The sequence below is a fragment of the Mesitornis unicolor genome, unplaced genomic scaffold (assembly GCF_000695765.1).
Source record: "Mesitornis unicolor isolate BGI_N332 unplaced genomic scaffold, ASM69576v1 scaffold21030, whole genome shotgun sequence".
NCBI classification, from domain to species: domain Eukaryota; kingdom Metazoa; phylum Chordata; class Aves; order Mesitornithiformes; family Mesitornithidae; genus Mesitornis; species Mesitornis unicolor.
This window is the reverse complement of record NW_010159204.1, coordinates 8,522-29,256: the sequence shown is the minus strand read 5'-3', so window position 1 is coordinate 29,256 and position 20,735 is coordinate 8,522. Positions and strand designations below refer to the sequence as shown.

Genomic DNA, 20,735 nt, shown 5'->3' with positions numbered 1-20,735 from the left:
CCTACACAGGGCATTTGACATACTGACATTTTTGTTTTGAGACAATAAAATGTGAAAAAAAAAGAAGGAAAAAAAACCACAGAGAGAGAGAGATCCTGAGAAACAGATTTACAAACGGTGTCTGGCCTCACTGTGGTAGGTAACTGCTGAATTCTCACCCCCAGCAAAACGATTCAAGTCCCTGCTGCCTAGGGGAGCAGGGACAGGACAAGGAGCCAAAGCACCCAGCCTGAGGCTGCTTGCTAGGGCTGCCTCTGCCATGGCAGGGTCTTACCAGAGACCCTCTGCCCCCTCGGTCCCTGCTGCTGCAGGCTCCCACACTGGGCAGCAACATGGTTCAGTGCTTCCCACCATGGCTCAGACTTCCTGGTGGTGGCAGAGCTCTGCACAGAGCTCCTGTTTGATTTCTTAATTGGCCGTGGAGAGTCATGGCTGAGTGGTCTGTGTGAAGCAGCTCTTTCCTTCTCAAGACCTGAGCACGCCAAGGCAGCCGTTTGGCCATACCGGCACAAGGGCTCTGTAACACAGAGGTGGAGTGGGCCCACATGCAGCCCAGAGCTCTGCCACAGAGGTGCTGGGCCAGCCTCTCGATACAGGGCTGTAATGGGGCCTGTCTAGGGATTATGGCCAAAAAAGCCTAAGTGTAGTACAGCAGAGTTGCAAGAAATATAGTTATTTCTTTGTTCAAGCTGAGAGAGGATTTGTTCTGTTCCAGAACCTGTGTTATCAGGGTTTGGGATATGCTGAGCTTTGTGTGTTTCTGAAGATGTGTGTGACAATGGCTGGCACTTCAGCAACCTGTGCTTTGCTGAAAACTTCAGCGTGCTTTTTTCAGCCATTCAGAACAGTGTCTGGGAAACCCAGCTCTGAAGGGCAGCAGACTTCCCTCTGAGCAGGGCTGGATCTCAGGCGATGCACTGAACAGATAATAAACCAGTGATATAAAATGTGGTTATGTCCTTAAAGAATATTTGATTCTTGACCTGTGCATGAACACAGTCCTGAGGAAAAATCCTGTCTAGTCTTTTCCTACATAACTATAAAGCCTGTTGTGTGCCTCAAAATCAGTACTGGGGGGAGATTCAATTTTATCGACTCTCTGAGTTAGGTTAGGGCACTTGGCTTGATTATAAATTTGTTTCACTGAAACATATATACATTATGTATATATGATATGTGTGCGTGTACCTATATATGCTTGAAAAATAATCCCTTCTCTTAGCACACTAGGGAGTGATTGGACATGTTGCTGTACATGGTCAAGCTGAGGTATGTAACCACAGCCCTAATCTCATAGCTTTTGGCCACTGAAGAATGTGAATTTTCCCCTCCTAACTTATCACAAGATTATTTCATTGTCTCCTGAAAATGCTGTCCTAGCACATCTTCCTTACCACTGTTGAGCAATGCTCCTACAGTCTGTTTCCAGAAATGAAAATTGGGACAGTGCAGTCTGTCTTCAGTCTGGGCAAGAGGGCCTGGGAAAGTACGACCTCCTGATTTGAACTATGCCCTGCAAAAAACTGCTCATAATGTCACTGAATCACTGCTTATCTGAGAATAACCACTGCTCCTCTGAGAATAATAAACCCACTATGTGCCTACCTTTACTGCGATCTCTCAAAATCAGTTGCTTAACTGACTTAGATCTGCTTGTTACCACAGTCCCAGCCCACTCTTCCTGAGCTTGCCAAAAGAGCTCATTTCAAGTTAAATGGTTGCATAAAGAAACAAATAAACCCAGAGGCGATTTCCACATTGCCTTTACAGGTAGCTTACTTGTCACAGATGACTCGGAGTCTCTGAGGTCTCCTGGAAGCAACCAGTTCTAGAAAGTGTAATATACAATCACAGGATTAAATGAAAATCAAGCCAAAAACCATTCTTTGAGCCCTTACAAAAAACGTGTGCTCAGAATTTCAAAGGGCCCTATAGAATCTGTCATCTTAGTATTTATAAATATACATTATTCCTGCAGGACTTGAGTACCAGCACTGGTGTTAATAAGGCTGTTCCAGTTCTGTAACTCTTTCCTTTCATACATCTGTGAATATAGGCCTTGGGCCTCCTTCTGTTACAGTGCAAGTCTTAGCTTTGACTTCAATAAAAGCAGTTTCAGTCCCTAAAGCCTTCAGACGAAGGAAGCAGAAAGAGGTTTGCAGGCTGAATCCCCAGCATTGTCTTGGCTTACCAAGGGGCTGCTGAGCTTTCTGTATTCCCCTGTAGACACATGGGGATTTTGTGCATGGATCTGGCTGAAAGACTGGGGACAGAGCAAAGTCACTTGGGTCCCACTGTCTTCTTCCCTTCTGCTCTTGCTGTCAATCGCTCACTAAGTCTGCTGTTTATCAAGTTAACCATTTTCATGCAGGCTTTGTGCTTCCTGATTCAAACATCTCTACCGGACTGGAACATTGCAGAGGTTGCAGTTTTGGGAAGGCTGTGTTGTTGTTGCCATTTTTCAAGGACTTATTTCTAAACATTGCGGAAAATGGAGAGGAATACATTCCTCAAATGTTTTCTTACAAAGCATGAAATTTCTGAGGCTTAGATATGAATGAGTGGCTTAAGCCTGGAAGATTTCCCCTCATTGCTGATCAAGAGAAACATTTTCTTGCATCAGAAAGGCTGTAATTTCTCCCCAGTTATGTTTTCCTGAGCACCATTTCTGACAGCAGAGATGAACGGTGCTCTAGCCACGGAACGGAGAGCAGGAAGGGCGGTGTAGACCTCTCTTCCAGCACAACAGGAACAAGCATTCCCCACGGCAGTGAGACTACCAAGAGGCAAGTACCACTGGTTTGTTGCCAGTAGACTCTGAGCTCGGCTGGAGTTTCTGCTGCACCATCTGAGAGCATCTGCCTGCCCTTCCTGCCCCGGAGCACCAGCCACATCATTCAGGGACAGAAGCTGCTGGCTGTGGGCAAAGTGAGAGCCCCCTCTTGCCTTTGCCTGTGTGGCCATTTCCAGGGTCACTCCATGTCTGACTTGTTGCACAGACAATTTGAAAAAGTGCAAATGACTGAACTTTCAGCACATAACCTTTCCAGCAGCAATCTTTCACCATTAAGCCAGGCAAGCAGGTTGTTAAACCTGTCTATCACAGGGTAAGTAACAGGTCACAACTGAAGTGTCCTCCTACACCCAAATACTAAGGTAATTGCTAAAGCAGTAAATGGCAATATAACCTAGGACAGGATTTGTGACTGTTTAGGTGCCAGAGCACTGGAGTTATCGCCAATATACAGAAGTTATATATTAGTATCTTGTATAGCTCCTTCCCAAATCAGTCACCAAGATTAACTCTGGCAGAACATTCCTTTTGGATCACTAACAACATTTTCTCTGGTTCTTGTTTCCTTCATTTTGTCCTCTGAGCTGTAATAAAAGTGTAGAAATAAATTGTCCACATTGAGTAGAGATGTAAAGTTTCCAGGCAGAATAGAAGAAAAACAATTTAAAAAATTGTTTGGGAAGGCATAATTTTTTTTTGTATGAGGTAGAAATTTTTACCTCTTCACAGAGTTGGTCAAAAACTTTCAGAAGTTGTAACCTTCTGCATGAAAATTTTGATTTGTGAGATGGAAACATTCCATGACAATATATCAATTTCCTTTAATATTTAATAAAACTGTCAAGATGACTTAAATATTGTACTTTACTAAAACCTCTTAACATTAATATTCTTTAATGAGTTTCACATAAAAGTTAAGAAATGCACGTTCAGTTGATAACAGCAGGGCAAAATGTTTCAATGATATGTAAGTGAAATGTCACTTTGTTTTTGTGGAGTGTCTTTTCAGGATTAACATTCCAAAGAGGAAATAGGATTTTCTTTACATTACAAATACAAATATCAGCTTGCTTACTGGGAATGGGCAGGAATACCTAAATTATAGTCTTTGTTGTCTTGAGCAAGCCTCTTGACTTAAATTTATCAATTATATAACATGGAGATTAATAATTATCTACAAGGGGTAGTGTAAGAGCCAGTGAGCCAACTACTGCTGTCCCTTTCCAAACACATCTCTCAGTGGAGAATTCTGCTTGAGTGAGGATTGCCAAACTTGCCACTTTGAGTACACAGAGCTTTGATTATAACTGGAAGATATGGGTAAGAAAACAGTGTGTCTCTGCTCAAGGATTTAATGCAGTTAACTAATCCACTTTAAATCAGTTCAGATTAATCTCCTGACTGACCCCATATAGACAAACCCTTAGAGAATGCTGAGGCCCCATTGTGTCGAGCAGAGTAAGAACAGAGCAGTAAATATTTTCCCTACTGTAAGATTAAGACCAATCTAAAATTGTAAAACAATGTAAACAGCTACTCCTTAAAGGTAAGAGATAAAGAATATTTGGATATAATTCAGAAAAGTGGATGAACTACTGATTTAATTGTCTTACAGTGATGATCTAGACATAAAATGATGGGATTCTGTAGGAATGATTGGCTTTTTAACAATACCAGTAGATCTGAAAGGCAGCACTTGGGTTTGTTATTTTCTATCCGTATGCAAGGCAGTGTGTGCTAATGAGGAAATACCTTCCTATATGAAAACCCAGGTGGAAGTGGCTAATGAACTGATAATGAGGCAAGCAAGCCAGAGGACAAGTGTTAAACTTTCCTAATTGATGAAGAGAGAGAAAGAGGATGCCAAGCGCTGCTGGATGAAGGCACTGGGGTTGCAGGCTCACAGAGAAAATTTTTCTCATTAGTGAAATCTCTGTGGCTGCAGGACAGAAGCAAAGCTCTGCTGTGTGGCAGGCTGGAAGCTGCAGTCTGTGCCCAGTGCCAGACAGATAGGAAGTTTCCCTGCAGCCTGGCCGGCATATACTGTGCATTAGTTACAGTGCTGCTCTTCCCTTTGGGATCAAAGCCACATGCAGTTTATTATGACAATAAAAATTTCACCGTTTTAGAATTCAGCTTCCAACCATCCCATTTGTTAAATGAAGCATCAGCATAAAAAGTGAGATTAAAAAAAAAAAAAGGAAGGAAAAAAAAAGCATTCGGAGTGCAGACTTCATCTGCATTCTCAAAAATGTCATTTGAAGTTTGTGGTTCAGAGCCTGCTGCTTGTTGCCTCCATCTGCTGGTGACATTTTGGAAACGCAACAGATATTAAAAGTGTGTACTCGGAAGCAGAAGTTGACTCTGGAAAGCTTCTAACTCTCGTCCAGGGTAACAAAGTCTGCAGATACGTGAAAAACTAGGCTTAATTTAAAAGTCATTGCTGCATCTGAAAAAGCCCAGTGTAAAACCTGCGTCTGCTGTGTAAGGTGATACTACCTGCCACAGGAAAATTCATTAGTCAGCCTCTGCGATAAATCAAGGAATAAAGCTCACTCATAGTGAGTTCACAATGTTATAAACAAATAAGCACTGTTCCCTGCTCTTTGGAATCCAAATGTCAGAAACAGGAAACAAAAACCAACTCAGTGTGTTGGGTTCTCCAGTATTCCCAGTTTGGCAAAAAACACTAGCTTAATGTCATGGGCTGTGATTCCTAATCCTTTCCTGCCCTTGACCCCAGCTGTCTAGATTCAAACTTGTAACCATTAATGGGGCTGGATCAAAACACTGGCCTTCTGGTGTCACCAATGGTGTTTAGAGCGGATTTAAACTCCCTGCTTTTCAGCGCAGTGAAATGAACACAGCAGTAGATTAATGCAAGGATTTGAGCTCACACAGCATGAGAGCTTTCAAAAATAGTGTTAACAGAGCTACAACTGCCTCTTTCAGGGGAAGCAAAATGAGGGGAACAGAACAAATGAACAAACACAGGGCAAAGTCTTGTCGCTACAGGCAGGGCTCCTAAGCCCAGGGAGCCAGGGAGAGGGCCAGTATGTTGGGATGTGGGGCCGAAGGTCTTCCAACCCTTCATGTACAGCAGGAACCAGTTCACAAGCCAGGGCTGGAATAGAACCATACTTTCAGGTCCCACGGCTGCATGTAATTCCTTACCCCCAGTGTCTCTCCTGTAGAGAGAGGAGGAGATCACAAGCTGCAGGGCTGGCCACAGCTCTTCAGTTGCTCACCCATCCTTCCTGTTCACCTGGGATCCAGCACAGGTAGAGGTTTTGGCAAACCTTGGGTAGTGGGCATGAGGCCCATTTCTGAATGTCTTTGTGCAAGAAGGCACAGGGGCATAGGGTGGTCAAATACTCCTCTGCACATTTCATCCCTTGCCAGTTCCCCTTAGAGGGGGCAGAGGAGCTGCTCTTTCTCCCTCTGCCCTGCGTGTGCCTGGCTCACAGACCCTACAGCCCACGCTGTATCTCCTCTTCAGACTGCAGCAGGATGTACTCGAGCCCACAGTAGTGACAGGAAAACATCTAAAGGTTTCCAGCTTTCATTTCAAAAATTCCTACTAACCCGCCTGGCCCAGGAATCCTTCCAGTAACAACCTTAGTCTGGGGCTGAGCCTACACTGCTGAATCCAGTGGGAGTTTTGCCACCAACTTCAATGAGAATAGGATCACACCTCAGTGCTTTGTTTTCCTCGTGTTCATTCCTTGCCTCTAGCAGGAACCTGTTTGTTTGTTTGCTGCCTGCACTCACAGGAACATCAATAGGACTAGCTAAGAGCATTCAGCCATCAGATTTGGGGAAGCACTCCAAAGTTTGTTTGCTTATCTGAACCATCCCAGGCACTCAGATTCACACAGCTGGGCTGGAAATAACCTCAAGAGAGGTTTTCTCAGGCAGACTCCACAGCTTCGACTCAGGCTGAGTGTGTCCTGGGGGGTAGAAAGGCACTTGTGCTTCAGGGAAGAGAGGAGAAGTGCACAGGAGCATGTGAACGGCAAATAGCTTTAAACAAAGAGACAAATTTGCCTTCTTACCAGCAGCCCCATCAAAAACTGACTTGATTTAGTTCATGAGTAGGGCAAATAGTCCAAGCTTATATGACTAAGCTGCTTCTACTTGGACTGGTTTATATAATCCAGGTGTGAGGCAAGTGCTTGGTTCCAGTACATGGTTGGAGCAGCTTGGAGCCCCTTAGGCAGGCTCTGAGGAGGAGAAAGGGATGCTGCCTCTCCAGCTGGCACAGCTATTGCCCCAAACACTGGCTCAGCACCCCTCTCCCTTGTGTTTGCTAGCATAGTGGCATAGCTCCCACAGGAAGGTGTCCTCTAACTCCTGCATTTCTGTCTCCAGCCACAAAAGGGACCAGCATCACAGGGGCACAGCACACTACAGGTCAATTCTGCCCTGCTGGAGTCCACTAGGGAAACTTTCTATCAAGCCTGAAAGTAACTCAGACTTGAAAACTGCTTATGTTGACTAGACTTGTCTTTAATGCAGCTATTTCCACGCTGCCTGGGTGCCTGTCCTCTCCCTCCCAGCCCTGACACTGGCATCCACCACAGCAGCAGAGGACAGCACCGCCACTCAGACAAAACAGCTAAGCAGGAGTCACCGCTCAAGGACAGTTCTGGGCACTCACACATTCTCTGTTGTCTGTACTAGTTTCTTTGCTAGTGTAGCCTTAATGCTTGCACTTTTGGAATATTCTCTCTATATAGCATAAAGATACCTAATCATCATCACTGAGGGTTTTTGGTCTTGTATGAGCAGATGATTGGCATAAAAAAATTCTTTGTGATAAGTTTGTCCAACATGTGAGCATTTCTTTTCTCCCAGACTGCTCTTCCCAAATTGTAGACTACACAGCCAAGCCTTCAGCAACTTAGAGAAGAAAGTGCTTCCTCTGTCTGCTCTGTGCTGCTTCCTATCCAAATTAAACTTGCTGTGGACAGCGACACATTCCCATTTCACGCTGGTTTGATTAATGTGTCTCAGCTAATTGTGTGAAGGATTCCAGTCCGTTCGACTGTGAGACCAGGTTATTGTTCAGCCAATCGCAGCTACCATGTGAAAATGGGGGCTGTTTAGTGTTCATGCAACAGAATCAAAGAAGGGGCATCTTGGACTGGGTCACAGAGTGACACCCACTTCTTTGAAAAGACGTTACTATGCTCTACTAAACCTGTAAACCTCTTGCTTAAAGCATGTCTTCTCCCTCCTTCTCTCACCCCTGCTCTTTTTTCCCCCTTCCACATAGACAGGCTCCCCCCACCACTCTCTTAGGGTACAAGTGAGAGAGAATGGCAGATTGTAGATGGATGGATTTCACATTCTAGGGTTTTTAATATTTCACTTTTATATTTCTCTTAGAGAATGATCCTGCTGAGAGGCTGAGAATCAGTGCTCATCATTTCCCCCTCACTGACACTTGAATATATTTTCCCAAGAGAAAACATTAAACAAAAAGAGAGAGGAAGAGAGAAAGGGGGAGAGAGAGAGGGAAAGTGACTGAGCTAGCTTTTCAAAGCATACTTCTCAACCTCCCCACATCAAAATAAGAGACAACTGGCCCTTTGAAGTCCAGGACACAGACTTCTCTACCAGCCCATGTGGAAATAAAGGAAGCCAGCTTTATAAATCACACAGATTTCTCACCTTGCCCACATCAAAATCTGGGACAGTGACCTTTAAAACCAAGGTTTAAAGGGCCCCAAACCAATCTCCATAAAAATGAGGAGAGTTCAGATAAACTGTGTCTCCAGGTACCTGACAGCTTCTCCAGTCTAAACCAGGAGGCATCAGTCCTTACCACTGAGGACTGGAGACTAACTATATTGTCATCACTTGCAGCAATGAAGCCTAACATACACCCAAAGCCCAGTGAGGCACCTTTGCCACACGTGTACCTTTGCTTGTATCCTAGGCCAATTCCAGTGGTGGTGTACAACAACACTGTTGTTAAGTTGTTTGATGGATTTAGTAACACTGAAGTACAGGGTTTTTCATAACGAGAATTACTGACCCAAAAATTGAGTGGCTAGAGGCTCAGAGTAAAAGCTGGCATTCTTGTGAGTTAAATCCTACCTGGGTTATAGTTGGGGAGCTTGGAAATTCCTGGCCAGGTGTCCTCAGTTGGGACCCCCAGTACCTGTGCAGAAGAAGAAAGAGAGTGAGAAAAGCAATAGCCTCTGTCTGCCTTGGTTTACAGCTGGAGGAATCTGTCTTGATGGAGAGAGACTTTACTGTAAATCAGCACAGATTCACACTGCCCTGGCTGATGCTGGATCTACCACTACACGTAAAGGACACTGACATTTTAGCAATTGATTTTACAGCAGAAAGGGTCCTGCTGAGACTGAATGTTGCTGCTGGGAACATCAGTGAACCCATACACAGCTTCACTGCCAGGTGCCACTCCTGTGTGTATTTGCCAGCCCAGGGGTCACATTGTTCAGCCCCGTTCACTGCTGAAGGTGTCCTCCTGTGCCAGAGATGCACTAGGGACCTGTTCTGCCTGCTTGCACTGACAGCAGCCAATATACTCAGCAGCAGCACAGGCTGTGATAGAAGCGTATCTGGATTTCTGTGCTGGTTGCAGTTGCGGATGTTTAGTGTTATTATCACCACATGCAAAGTGCCTCGTGCCTATAGATATGGATGAGTTGTGCTAAAGAGGTAAAGCCACATATTTGAGTTCACAGCACATTATATGGTATTATAAATCACTACTGCTGACTCCAAGCATTCAAAGCTTATCATCCAGACAACCACCAAAATTATCAATTTCCTTAAAAATGGTGATATTTGAACATTAAAATTGTCAGGGTTTTTAATTCACTTTCTCTTTTCCAACATTAGATTTGTCTCACATTAGTTACACTTTGCATATGCTAGACAATTTCTTTCCCTTAAAATTAAAGCTGAGATCTATGATATGAGGAACTTGGCCTCACAGAAACTTGTAGTAAGATTATAAGAAAACAGGCATCAGTAAAACATACTTTAAAAAAGGAAGAAATATAAAGCCTGATTGTTGCAGTTGTTATGCATCTGGTAGCTGGTTACTTTTCTTATTTACAGTTGGGAAACAGCTGTGAGGACAATTATGGCTACCTGGAGAAGACAGCCACAAGCAAGGATTGCCTCTCATGGCTGGCGCATATTAGCATGGTGCTCGTGGTGGAGCAAGCAAGACAGGGTGGCTTGCTGTGGCCCATGTTTCCAAACTGCTTATGGACTCGGCTCACCACAGCAAAGACCAAGGGGCAGGACCCTTGTCTCTGCTCACCTGTAAAATTGGTCTTGGAAGCTTGAAAGCTCCCCACAGAGAAGGTGCCTTGCAGTGTTCAGCCATATGGATATGTTGGAAGGTGGCTCGTGCCAAGGGTAATTTGACAGCTCTAGATGAGGAACCATTCTTGACTGCTGTGTGTATCATGGAAGTAGGGCAGGTCTGCCCAAAACAAACTCTGTGTGCACAGCAAAGAGAGAGTTCTCTTATTTCCCCTGGACCTTTAGTGACATTCCTTGCCAAATCAGACAGTTATATTTATTTAGTTGAAATGTATTATACTCTGGGGATGGTTTTATCTGTTGTGTATCCCCCTAAATCTAGCTGTTAATTCTCTGGTCCATGCCATCAGACAAAGTGAAACAGCTTCTCTATACTTGCTATGCTGCCGTGCTTCCCCAGGCAGGCACTTTTTACTGTAGTGAAAGGTCTTGGTGCAGCTCGGTTCAGTCCACTTTGGAAGACGCATCGTTTCAGCCAGAAACATATTTACAATGCTTGTATTTCAGCAAATGCTTTTAGTTGGTATAAGTCATTGTCCTCTCTCTTTGCCCCCTAACTGCTTGCTTCTCCTGTGATGAACCAGCTGAAGGAATCAACCTAGCTGATTTTGCTTAGTTTTGCTAGGAAGTTATATTTTATGTAGAGAAGCCATTTGGCACCTGTCATGTGTTTGGCTCAGCCACGGAAGCACACTGGTGGCATGCTGCAGCCTAATCCAGCCCACACAAAGTCCTTCTCAGCACAATGTTAATCAATAAGATGGAGTTTTGGAATGCAAAACCTATGCTTGATCTCTTAAAAACTGAGTGATGGATCGTAAGTTTGTCAGGTTTGCTTACTCTTCATGCCAAGAGAGAACTGGGGACACTGCTGTTTGCACTCACTCAGGCCGTACTTCCATAACCAGCGTTGCTGGCCTAAGGAGCTCTTTGTTCTTTGTCCCCTTCCCTTTTGGTCCTGCACCTGAGTCACCCCTTCATGAGTACTACTGGTCATTAGTGCTACTATTTCTGCAGCCACATGATGAACTGGAAAAACAAACTGTTCTTGTTTAGAGTAAGCCAGGGAGAAAACCAAGTTCTAGATCCCCAGATCATGTAGCCCCACATGCAAGAAGTGACACAGGAGCAGGAAGGAGCAGCCAGGGACAGCTCAGGAGACTGCTTAAGGTAGCACTTGCCTCTAGAAGAAATGTTGGGGAAATGACAGTCAGTCCTGATGATTCAACAGGACAAACACATTTCACAGAACGGGGATTTTCCAGCTATAAATCTATGTGGTGTTTGAACCAACAGTCCTACGTGGAGAGAAGCATGCTGGGTGATACAGACTCAAGCACACAAATGCAGACGGTCTCTAAACCAGGGTGCCTCTATTATTACTACATGAAAGGAACTGACTATTAGAAAACAGTAGGAATCCCCATTCTGAACCTCACACTTGGCAGCATATCTCAAGTTAGGCATCGAAAGCCTCTAAGGAGCTTTGAAATCTTGGCCTAACACAGAGCCTCATTCCAGGCTGTATAATAACATAAAACCTTCTGTGAAAGGCACTAATTATTTCATGGCTCTTAAAGCTTCCTCATGATTTTTAAATAAGTTTTTTTTTTGCCTTCTATAGCACAAATCCTATTAATCATGGTATTAGTTATAATACCAGAGAAATGACGATAGGGCCATAACCCTTCAACTGCAAAACCACAGGAAATGTATCTAGAGATTTCAGAGCCATAAGTGGAAGGATACCCTTCATTCACACTCTGGGAAACTGGGCCCTGCCCTTGCTTTGAACCCTGTTAATTGGCCAAGTATGGATTTGTTTTCTCAATAATTCCTTCCCCTGCCCCCCCTCCATGAAAGAGAAATTCAGCATTTATTTAAATGGACTGAACTCAAGTCTAAGAACTGGATCTACTTGTCTGTCTTTTTATCACATGCTAGCTAAAAGCAGAGAGGAAAACCCTACCAGGCAGGAGTGTTTCTGGACGAAGGGATTAAAAAGGAAAAATCTGACTTACACAGACTTGAGGCTATAAAGTCCTTTCTCACCACTTGCCATAATCCAGTTTTCTGTACTTTCTCCTTTGGAGATCCACATTTGGGAAACACTCTGTGCAGAAGAGTAAATCACTGGGACTAGATATGAAAGGGCAGACACCTACAGCAAAACCCAATAGGAATCTATAGGCTGACCTTCCTGTCAGTAACAGGGTCAGCAGTGAGCAGTCGAGAACATACAGAACTGTCTCGATTTTACCAAGCTGCACTAAGGATGTGGCTATGTGTTTCAGTTTCCCCAGCAGAAAAAAAATGGCTTAGGAGGCTCCTGAATATGTCTGCTCTCACTTGCTGCTGCCTTTATAAAGTAATTTCACACTTTCTGTTATGCCTAAGCGGTCTCTGGGGCTGCACCATAAACTGGATGATACAAAATGTTCCAAGTTAAAATGAAGAAGGATCTCCAAAAAACCTCAGGGTCTTACCATTTTCAAGGTAGCTTAAGAGCAGTATTAGAGCTCCTTTGTGAGAATATGGTGTTCTGTATCCTACAGAAAGTAAAGGATTTAACAAGAAGGAATAGAATTTGCAGTACCTGCACACCTTTTATGCCTTCTTCAATTTGATGTCACTTTAATCGGCTTTAAATTTTTGATGAGATGACAAACATCAAAGGAAAGTCATTTAATTTACTCCTGTGTCTGTAAGAAAGTTGCCAAATATAAAATGGGTTACAAAGTCTGCTATGAACTTGGCAGATTGGGCCAAATTATTTCTACTGTTCTCAGGACCTATGCTTAAGACTTCAAAATTAAGTCGGGGGCTTGAGTAACAGGCTCCTATTTCAGGTATCTTTTACTCACCGCCCAGATCTTCGCCAGCTGTTCGTGAGTACCAGAAGTTCCTGCAAATATTGGCTGTCCCTGGATCATTTCAACAAATATGCAGCCTGCACTCCTGCAAGAGAACCAAGGTATTAACTCATTCACATACATGACATATGTAATACGATGGGCAGGGATGTTGGGATGGGCAGGGGAGAAAGGAAGAAAGATAGTTGTTGGAATGGAAATTTAGAAATCCTGATTTGTAAATGCAGAAATCCTGATATAAGCTGTAAATCCTATGTATTTTCCAGCTCAAGTCTGAAAAGTACCAGTCTGATGCATGGGAATTGTATACCCACCTCATGGTATATAGTATTGTTAACCTCATACAAGTCCTACAGATTGAAACACTTGAATTAAAAAGCTGACCAGTCAAATAGATGGGAGCAGACTAAAGATGCATCACATTCACATACCTCCAGAATTTTGGAGGGGGTGGGGGGGGAAGCAAAGTTCCACACAAGTCTGTTCCTATCTCCTTTTTCTCATCAGCACCATCCACTAAAAAAACCCAAAACCCACCCTTCACCAGCAAGACAAGACAGGTGATATCCTTGGAAAAGTAACCCACTAAGCTCCATCTTTTTTCCCAGCACCAAAAAAATTGTTTCAAGTCTCTCTCAATTTATCCCATTACAAACCCATCTAAAAAACATGGTTGTGGCAGAAGCCTGTGGAATGCTAGGTTGTTTTCCAAGAGAAAAAGGTGCATAATTAAGATAACAGTAGGAAAGATAAACAGGGAACTACTACACAGTAGTTGAAGGATAAATTAGATGAAGAAAACACAGAGGCACTAACCACTAGAGCAATTTTTCCTTCAGAAGCAATTAGCTCTTCACTGGAAAACTGAAGGCAAGTTTTCATAGAATAAAGAACTCAGTGACAACAGCAAGTTAAAGTATTTTTATGCCATCTCCTGCTCTGCACTTGTGCCAAAGCTTAAAAACATGCACCAACCCTGCAAAAAAATGCTTCATTTTCCTAAGGTGGATTAGGCAATAATGATGAGACAGTTGTGGTCAGGGTATACTTATCTATTTGCAAGAATTTCCATTTCTTATTGTATGGTGTAAAACTCTGCTCACTTTTTAATCTTCTTCCCCCAAACGTTTTCTAGGTTTCCTGTCTTTTCACTAAGTCTCATCCCAACTTTTCAGGTTTCAGTCTCAATATTCTTTGGTTATAGCAAATTTGAGGCCTTTAACCTCAAATGTTGAAAACCCAGTTTTGACTAACAGACCCTGAAAGTATTATTTTCACTTGCTGAGCAACTAGTAATCTCTTCTAGTCATCTGTACCACTGTGTTACCCCTTGCACCTTGTTTTTGCAACACCGCAGATGCTTTTCCCATCTTGCTGTGGTCAGTTGAATGCCTGATGTGCAGCTCATCTGCAGTATTCATTTTGGTCATCCTTGCACATCAGGTGATGCCAAGCCTGTTTGCAGATCCATATCTAATGCTGTTTTCGCAGACATCTCTCCTGCACTTTCTCTTAGCCTCCTGTACCCTAACCTTGGATCTTGTGAGCTTAGCTCCTTATTTGACTAATATGCTCTTCTTACAGTGTCCAGGCGGAATGAAACTTAACCCACAGCTTTTGCAACATAGGGGTTTTTTGTGTTTCATAGCACTACCACATCACTAGATATTATTCTGGAGCCCACAGACTGATTCTACTGAGACCAGTGTCATACCAACCCTCTGTTTTCACAACTGATGTATGCCCCTGAATGGCTCGCCTTATTTCGCAACCACAGGGACTGCTGTAATCCACTGCTTCCATTCCACAAGTTTAACTGTATAGGGTCAAAGCAATTTAGGTACTCCTGATTTGTAGGGAGAAGAGAATTAGCTCTATGTGTTTTTGGAGTAAATGATTGTGACATTCACCCACAGTTTGGATTCTGATACATCCTAGCTAGAAATGGCCATTAGACTGGCAACAGCAGGAACTTCATGTGGGCTCACTACAGTCCCCAAATGAGACAGATGCAACTAGAGCTTCTATAGGGATCCTTTCTAATGAACAGTGCTGGCTGTGCTGTTTCCTAAATTGAATTTAAGACTGAGGATTTGGGGACACATCTGGAGGTACACAGCAGTTATTAAGGAAAAGGGGCTAGTAACTGTTAAAGTGCCCTATAAATGTGGTCCTCATGACCTAACTGCTCCGCTGCAAAGGTCTAAGGAAACAGAGTTCATAGCAGACGGAAAACCAGATCTGCTATGGTTTCTGTTATTGCTGAGAAGGCTTGAAATCCAGACAGAGCAATAAATGGAAGTAAGAACTAGAAAGCTGGGGTTTTTTTTAGATTCAACTAACATTTGTTAAGAATTACTCATGAGCAAAGAGTTCAAAAATTCAAATCTAATGAAACAGTTTTTTCACTAATGGGCAAGCTGTCAGTTTGAGGAGATGAACAATTTGTGGGTTGTTACAAATGCACCTTCTGGTAGAGCTTTCTTCTGTATTCCTGGTTTGTTCTCATTATCTTTGGAAGCCTTTAAACCTCAGTGTCTCTAATAAAGACAAAACTATCAGAGCAACCACAACTGCTGGAATGGAAGGGCTTTTTTGCTTCTTCTAGTGAGACTTAGCTGACCAGCTGCCTTCAATGCCTGCTTGATACTGTATTGATTCATCAGTGGCAATTAAGACTGTTTATATCTCTGTGTGTTTCCAGATGAAATATGCTTTTCTTAAAAAAAAAACAAAAAAAGGCCAGAAGTACCTAGAACAACTGATATATGGGTACCTCCCTCCTTTCTGAGGTATTTTTGTCTATCTGTTAAAGTAGGACTTTGGAAACTAGTGCTAGCCATCACATTCGCCTTTCAGCAGAGGCCTCAACTTTCATTTTGAGAGACAGGTTTTACAGTCACTGCTCTGACAGCATTATGAGGATCCTTCTGCTAATGAAGAAGATTCAAAAACATTCACTTTTTAAATATTTCTAAAGACTTAGACCTAATTTTTTTTTTTCCCCTTTTCCTTCTTACTCCTCTAATACTAATTTCCGAGGTCCTCTTATCCCTTAAAGTCTGTAAGTTTCTCAAAGAGTCTCAGTCCCATATAGCTGCCTTGGGGAGAGGTAGGGCAGAGGGAGGGGTCTTTTGGGAAGAGGCCTAGACATGAAGTTTCAGCATGTGCCAGATATGCACAGGAAGCAAGACAGTGATTGGTTAAGTAATAGGAGAGGTATAACCAGTTATAGGGATATTTAGTTCCAGTGAGCATAAACAGAACTGTATCAGACAGCACTGCTGCATCTGCTTGCAATCCCTGGGGCAGGTTTGAACACCACACTTACTCCTCAGCCTGCAGTGCTGCATCACACAGTGGAGAGACAACTTCATCAGGGTTAAGATATAAAATATCTCTGCATCATACCAGAGTTCCCTTTCCACAGTTTTTCTGGCATTGGGAGATTGCAATTTTATATTTAACCGGAAATATAGCCTTTCTCTTGTTCCTTACCGAATGTGGTCTGTACAGTGGAGCCCAAACAGTATCTCTGAGTTTGGCATAGTGGGGCAATGTGAACCAGGCTGGGAAGAAGGCTGTAGTGAACCTGGCAGGTCCACATTAAATGACTGCACAGGAACTCCTATTCTACATTAATCTACCTGGGAAGATTCCTGTGATTTTTTTTTCCCCCACTGGAAAACCGTACAAGGAAAGCCTGACTGAAGCCATGACTTAAGGCACTCAGAATATTAGCAGCTGCTAGTACTACATATGCATAAAGCACTTGGTGTTTAAAAAAAAAAAATCTGATATGCAGTGTAAATTCCTTGAAACATTAGTCTCCCTGAAATCCCTTAATTGAATCTTCTAAAGTCCTGAAGAGATAGTGAGAGAGAAAGAGAGAGAAAAAAGATACAGAGAGATTAAAGCAGCTTTTCTAGTTAGTCCAAGAGCGAATGAGTCTCCTCCTATATTTCTTTCTTCATCCATTCAAGGCCTCATTCACTTCCCATGTGCCTCCCACTGACAGTATTGCTGCTCAACCACACTATGCATGAATTGCCATAATGTTTTATTTTGTTATAATTGGTTTCTTTAAACCAAGGCTTTAACACCCACTGTCTCATGCCATTACCAAGGGCATTCTGACTTGTCTTCATGTAAATTGCAGCATCCGAAAGACACGCGTTTTTTTTTCTTTCTTCCCAATAGACAAGTAACATCTATGTGAATTCACATTATTTCCTAATAGACAAAAATTGAAATTAAATGCAGTGTACATCAAGATAATAAATGACTCTTGTTAGAGGAAGTTACTGAATAGAGTTCACTGAAGTACTCTCTATTCTCTCAGCGTGACATCTTTCTTTAGGGCAAACACTTTGAATGTTGTTATTATAAGGAGTTATAACAAAGGTGCCTACAGTGTGAATGTAGTTCAGTGGGATTGAGAGTACTGTGCTGTTGGAGCTGGTCAGAGTGCTGGATGGGATCTTTGTATACTACTCCAATATTCCTATTCATTACACTGGAGCAGAGTTATGAAGTGAGGATGCTGGTTTTGCAGGGGCAGAAATGCCAGGCTTTCTGTGTATAGCCAGTGCTTTGGACAGAGGTCAACTTTCAGGAAAAAACAAAAAAACAGGCTTATATCAGCATCTGCATAATACAAACCCTCCAGCCTCCTAGGCAGGCATCTTCTTCAAACTCAGCAGATGTTCCAGAGAGACTGTCTGAAGGTGAGAGGTTACAGGCAGTGGGGGAAAGAAGGCAGGACTATTTAGACTGGCTTAGCAGCTGGAAGCCATTAGAATCTAGCAAAGTTTTCCTCCTTGGAGAAATCTTTAAGCGATTAAATTAGCAGCAGGCCTAGGGAAGTGAACAAACGAAATACTCCTTTTTCCCTGAACTGCCCTCCAGACTCAGGCCATTGGAGTCTCCAGTAAGCCACAGATCTCTGGAGGGTGATACAGCCTGAGAAGACCTGGAGCTCTGCACTTTGTAAACTTAGCCAGCCCTCTTCTTGCACATTCTTCCACCTGTTGTGCTCCCACCCCTTCCCAGCCTTTGACTCTGCAGAGCAGTTAAGAAAAGTCCCATTGTGACAGGCACAGGCAGAAAATTAAATGGTCTGAAGAAAGGGTGAAGCAGCAATACTATCTACAGATGCAAAATTGCCCAGAATAAGGGTGGTCTCTTTCAGCTTCAAGAGCTGCATGTTGTCTGTGACTAAGTCAGGACTGCATTGCTGGAAGCAGGCTCAGGCTGGTGCAAAGTGAGCCAGAAGGCAGATGAAAACTAGGACCCAGCTACACAGCCAGGCAAGCCCAAAAGGACTACTGGGACCCCTGTGACACCCTCATCCTCTCCTGCTTTCTGACTGCTCTCAGATACCCTATTCCCTTCAGCTCTGCTAATGTGTGGCTTGTTTCCTGTGATTCCCAGCCACATTAAGATTTTGGGATAGAGTTCATAAGGTAAGAAGGCTTTAACAGATAACAGCTCCTCTCCTGCATGAAATGCAGAGTGCATCTAGACATGTTCTTTGAGAAGGACAAAGCATCACAGAAATAATTAAAATCTCAGACACCTTTCTATCTCCAGACCCATTCAGAAACCATTTAATGACACCTTTCATTACCAAAGTTATTGTTGGTGCAGTTGCGATTGGACCCATTGATGAAAAACAATAAGTGCATTAAGCAAAGGTGTTCTGTTGCAAGACCTGAAAACGCTTCATAAATGCTACCAAATGAGATGTACGTATCTCATAAATATTATCAGATGAGCTTTATATAAATCCATAGCTGAGATGTAATTACATAATTCCCAAAAACTTCTATGAACCCAGCATTGCAAAACTCCTGCTCATACATTTGTGCTCACAAGTGTTAATTCCTTTACTTACTACTGTAACTTTGTTGACTTAATTTATTTCAGATAGAGATTATTTTTCCCAAGGGACCCCAGATGCTTTGAAATTGGTCAGTACCAGATATCTAGATCAGAAGAATAATCCGTAGCTCCAAGCAGGACATCAGGAGGACGGTACCAGAATGTGACCACTTCAGAGGAGTATGTCTGTCTGGGTACAGACTTGGCACGAGCAAGGCCTGCAAAAATATTATCAAAACAAAACAAAAAAACAACCTTCAAGACTTCTGTGTTAGCACAGTCCTTCTACCTGCACAATGCATAGATGGTAATAATTGGAAACAGGACATTATTTTCTCTTGGATCTTGAAACACAAGCAATCCCAATGCAGTTTACAAGCAATTGGCAAAGTGTGTTTGGAATATACCTCTGGGGCAGCTCAGATCAAGCAATATGCTGTGTTTTGCAGTGCTTTACCATTTGTGACTGAAGCAACCATCTCAAACCAATTCCAAGAGCATGTTAAATTATCTTCTGAAGAGAGAGGGATTGATTCTCAATTTTCCTGAGCCAGTTTTATGTGGCAGTAATTGCTGTGACTTAAATGCGGCTACTCCCTGCACCTATCAATATAAAGGCAAGAGAGGCTGGACTGACCACAGAAACAGTTTCCTAAAGTTCAGTAAGAGGTTATGCTTCTATGCCTTAATTGTCTGTGGATACAGATCTATATGCATGCTAAACCTTTGGTCCGAGCAGATATATTAGCAGTATCCAAACTGTGACTCACCAAAGTCAGCTAATTTGAGCTCACCAAGGCAACTGATGAGCAAGTTCTGGGGTTTCAGATCACGGTGAAGAATGTGTTGTTGGTGGATATAAGCCAGGCCACGCAAAAGCTGGAACATGAAGAGCTAAACAAAACCAATAAAAAAACTGAAATTATTTTGTGTGACTTTGCTTTGATACATTAACTCTGAAATTCAAGAGAACTCCTGGAACAAAGCAGAGACAAAGCAAGTAAGAAACCAGTAAAAATCCCAAAAATGTGTAGAGCTGGCTGAGGAAGAGAAAACTGTGGTGGGGTATGACTGTCCTGCAGCTTGCTGAGGTTTTTGGGATGGAATATTTGGCCATGTGGGCAGTTACAGTGCAGTCCCTGAGTGCACATTTTAGAAATTTAACTCTTCTTTGGAAATGGACTATTGATTACAGGAGCAAGTGCAACTTGCCAAAACACAGACCTGGCTTTCAGAACAGCAGATATTCTGATTTCAGTGCTCAGGACAAAGATAAACAGAAAAAATGAATGTTTAAGGAGCTGGAAGTTTTGCCCATCTGAGCCAGCAGACACCACCAGAGGGAGATCTACGGCCACTGTATGCACCACCTCTTCGCAGCATAAGCTGGACCAGTGAACTGACCTGTTTGACAATGTGACTTGCTATCTTCAAGCTGGAAAAAAAAACAAGGACCTGATTTGAACAGGTATAGCAAATAAGATATGATGAATGAAGCAATAAGAAAGAAAGCAGAAAAGCAAGCAAGAAAGTGATATCTAACTCCCACCACTATGGCAGTGTAAATAAGCCTGTGGTAAAATAAGTTGGGCTGAAACAAGGTATGAAATTGGACAGCAGATAGAAACAAAATACAGCAAAAGCAATTAGACTTCACCAGTGAAAACATTTTTTTTTCCAGAAGCTGAATCTGAAGAGGAGGAAAAACAGTGACACCCATAGGTCATTTTTGTACCAGAAAAGTGTCCCTGTAATATTCTGCATACTTGTAGCATATTTGATAGGAATCACCCAGAGAAAAAACAAACATTTGCCAGCAAAAACGAAGCAAGCTAGATGATCCTCCTAAACGAGTGGTAAATACATTTGCA

The 20,735-nt window shown here is 42.8% G+C and overlaps 1 protein-coding gene across 1 annotated transcript in view; it reads right to left on the bottom strand.

Moving 5' to 3' along the window:
• CDK15 (cyclin-dependent kinase 15) overlaps window positions 1–20,735 on the bottom strand; it is a 34,694-nt gene that overhangs the window by 6,488 nt on the left and 7,471 nt on the right. Inside the window, exons 8-12 of the mRNA XM_010185912.1 lie at window positions 19,635–19,758; window positions 18,962–19,082; window positions 12,973–13,066; window positions 8,900–8,963; window positions 1,780–1,828 (exon numbers count right to left, since the gene is read on the bottom strand). Of these exons, the coding sequence (XP_010184214.1) occupies window positions 1,780–1,828; window positions 8,900–8,963; window positions 12,973–13,066; window positions 18,962–19,082; window positions 19,635–19,758 (452 nt within the window). The remainder of the gene's footprint in view (window positions 1–1,779; window positions 1,829–8,899; window positions 8,964–12,972; window positions 13,067–18,961; window positions 19,083–19,634; window positions 19,759–20,735) is intronic.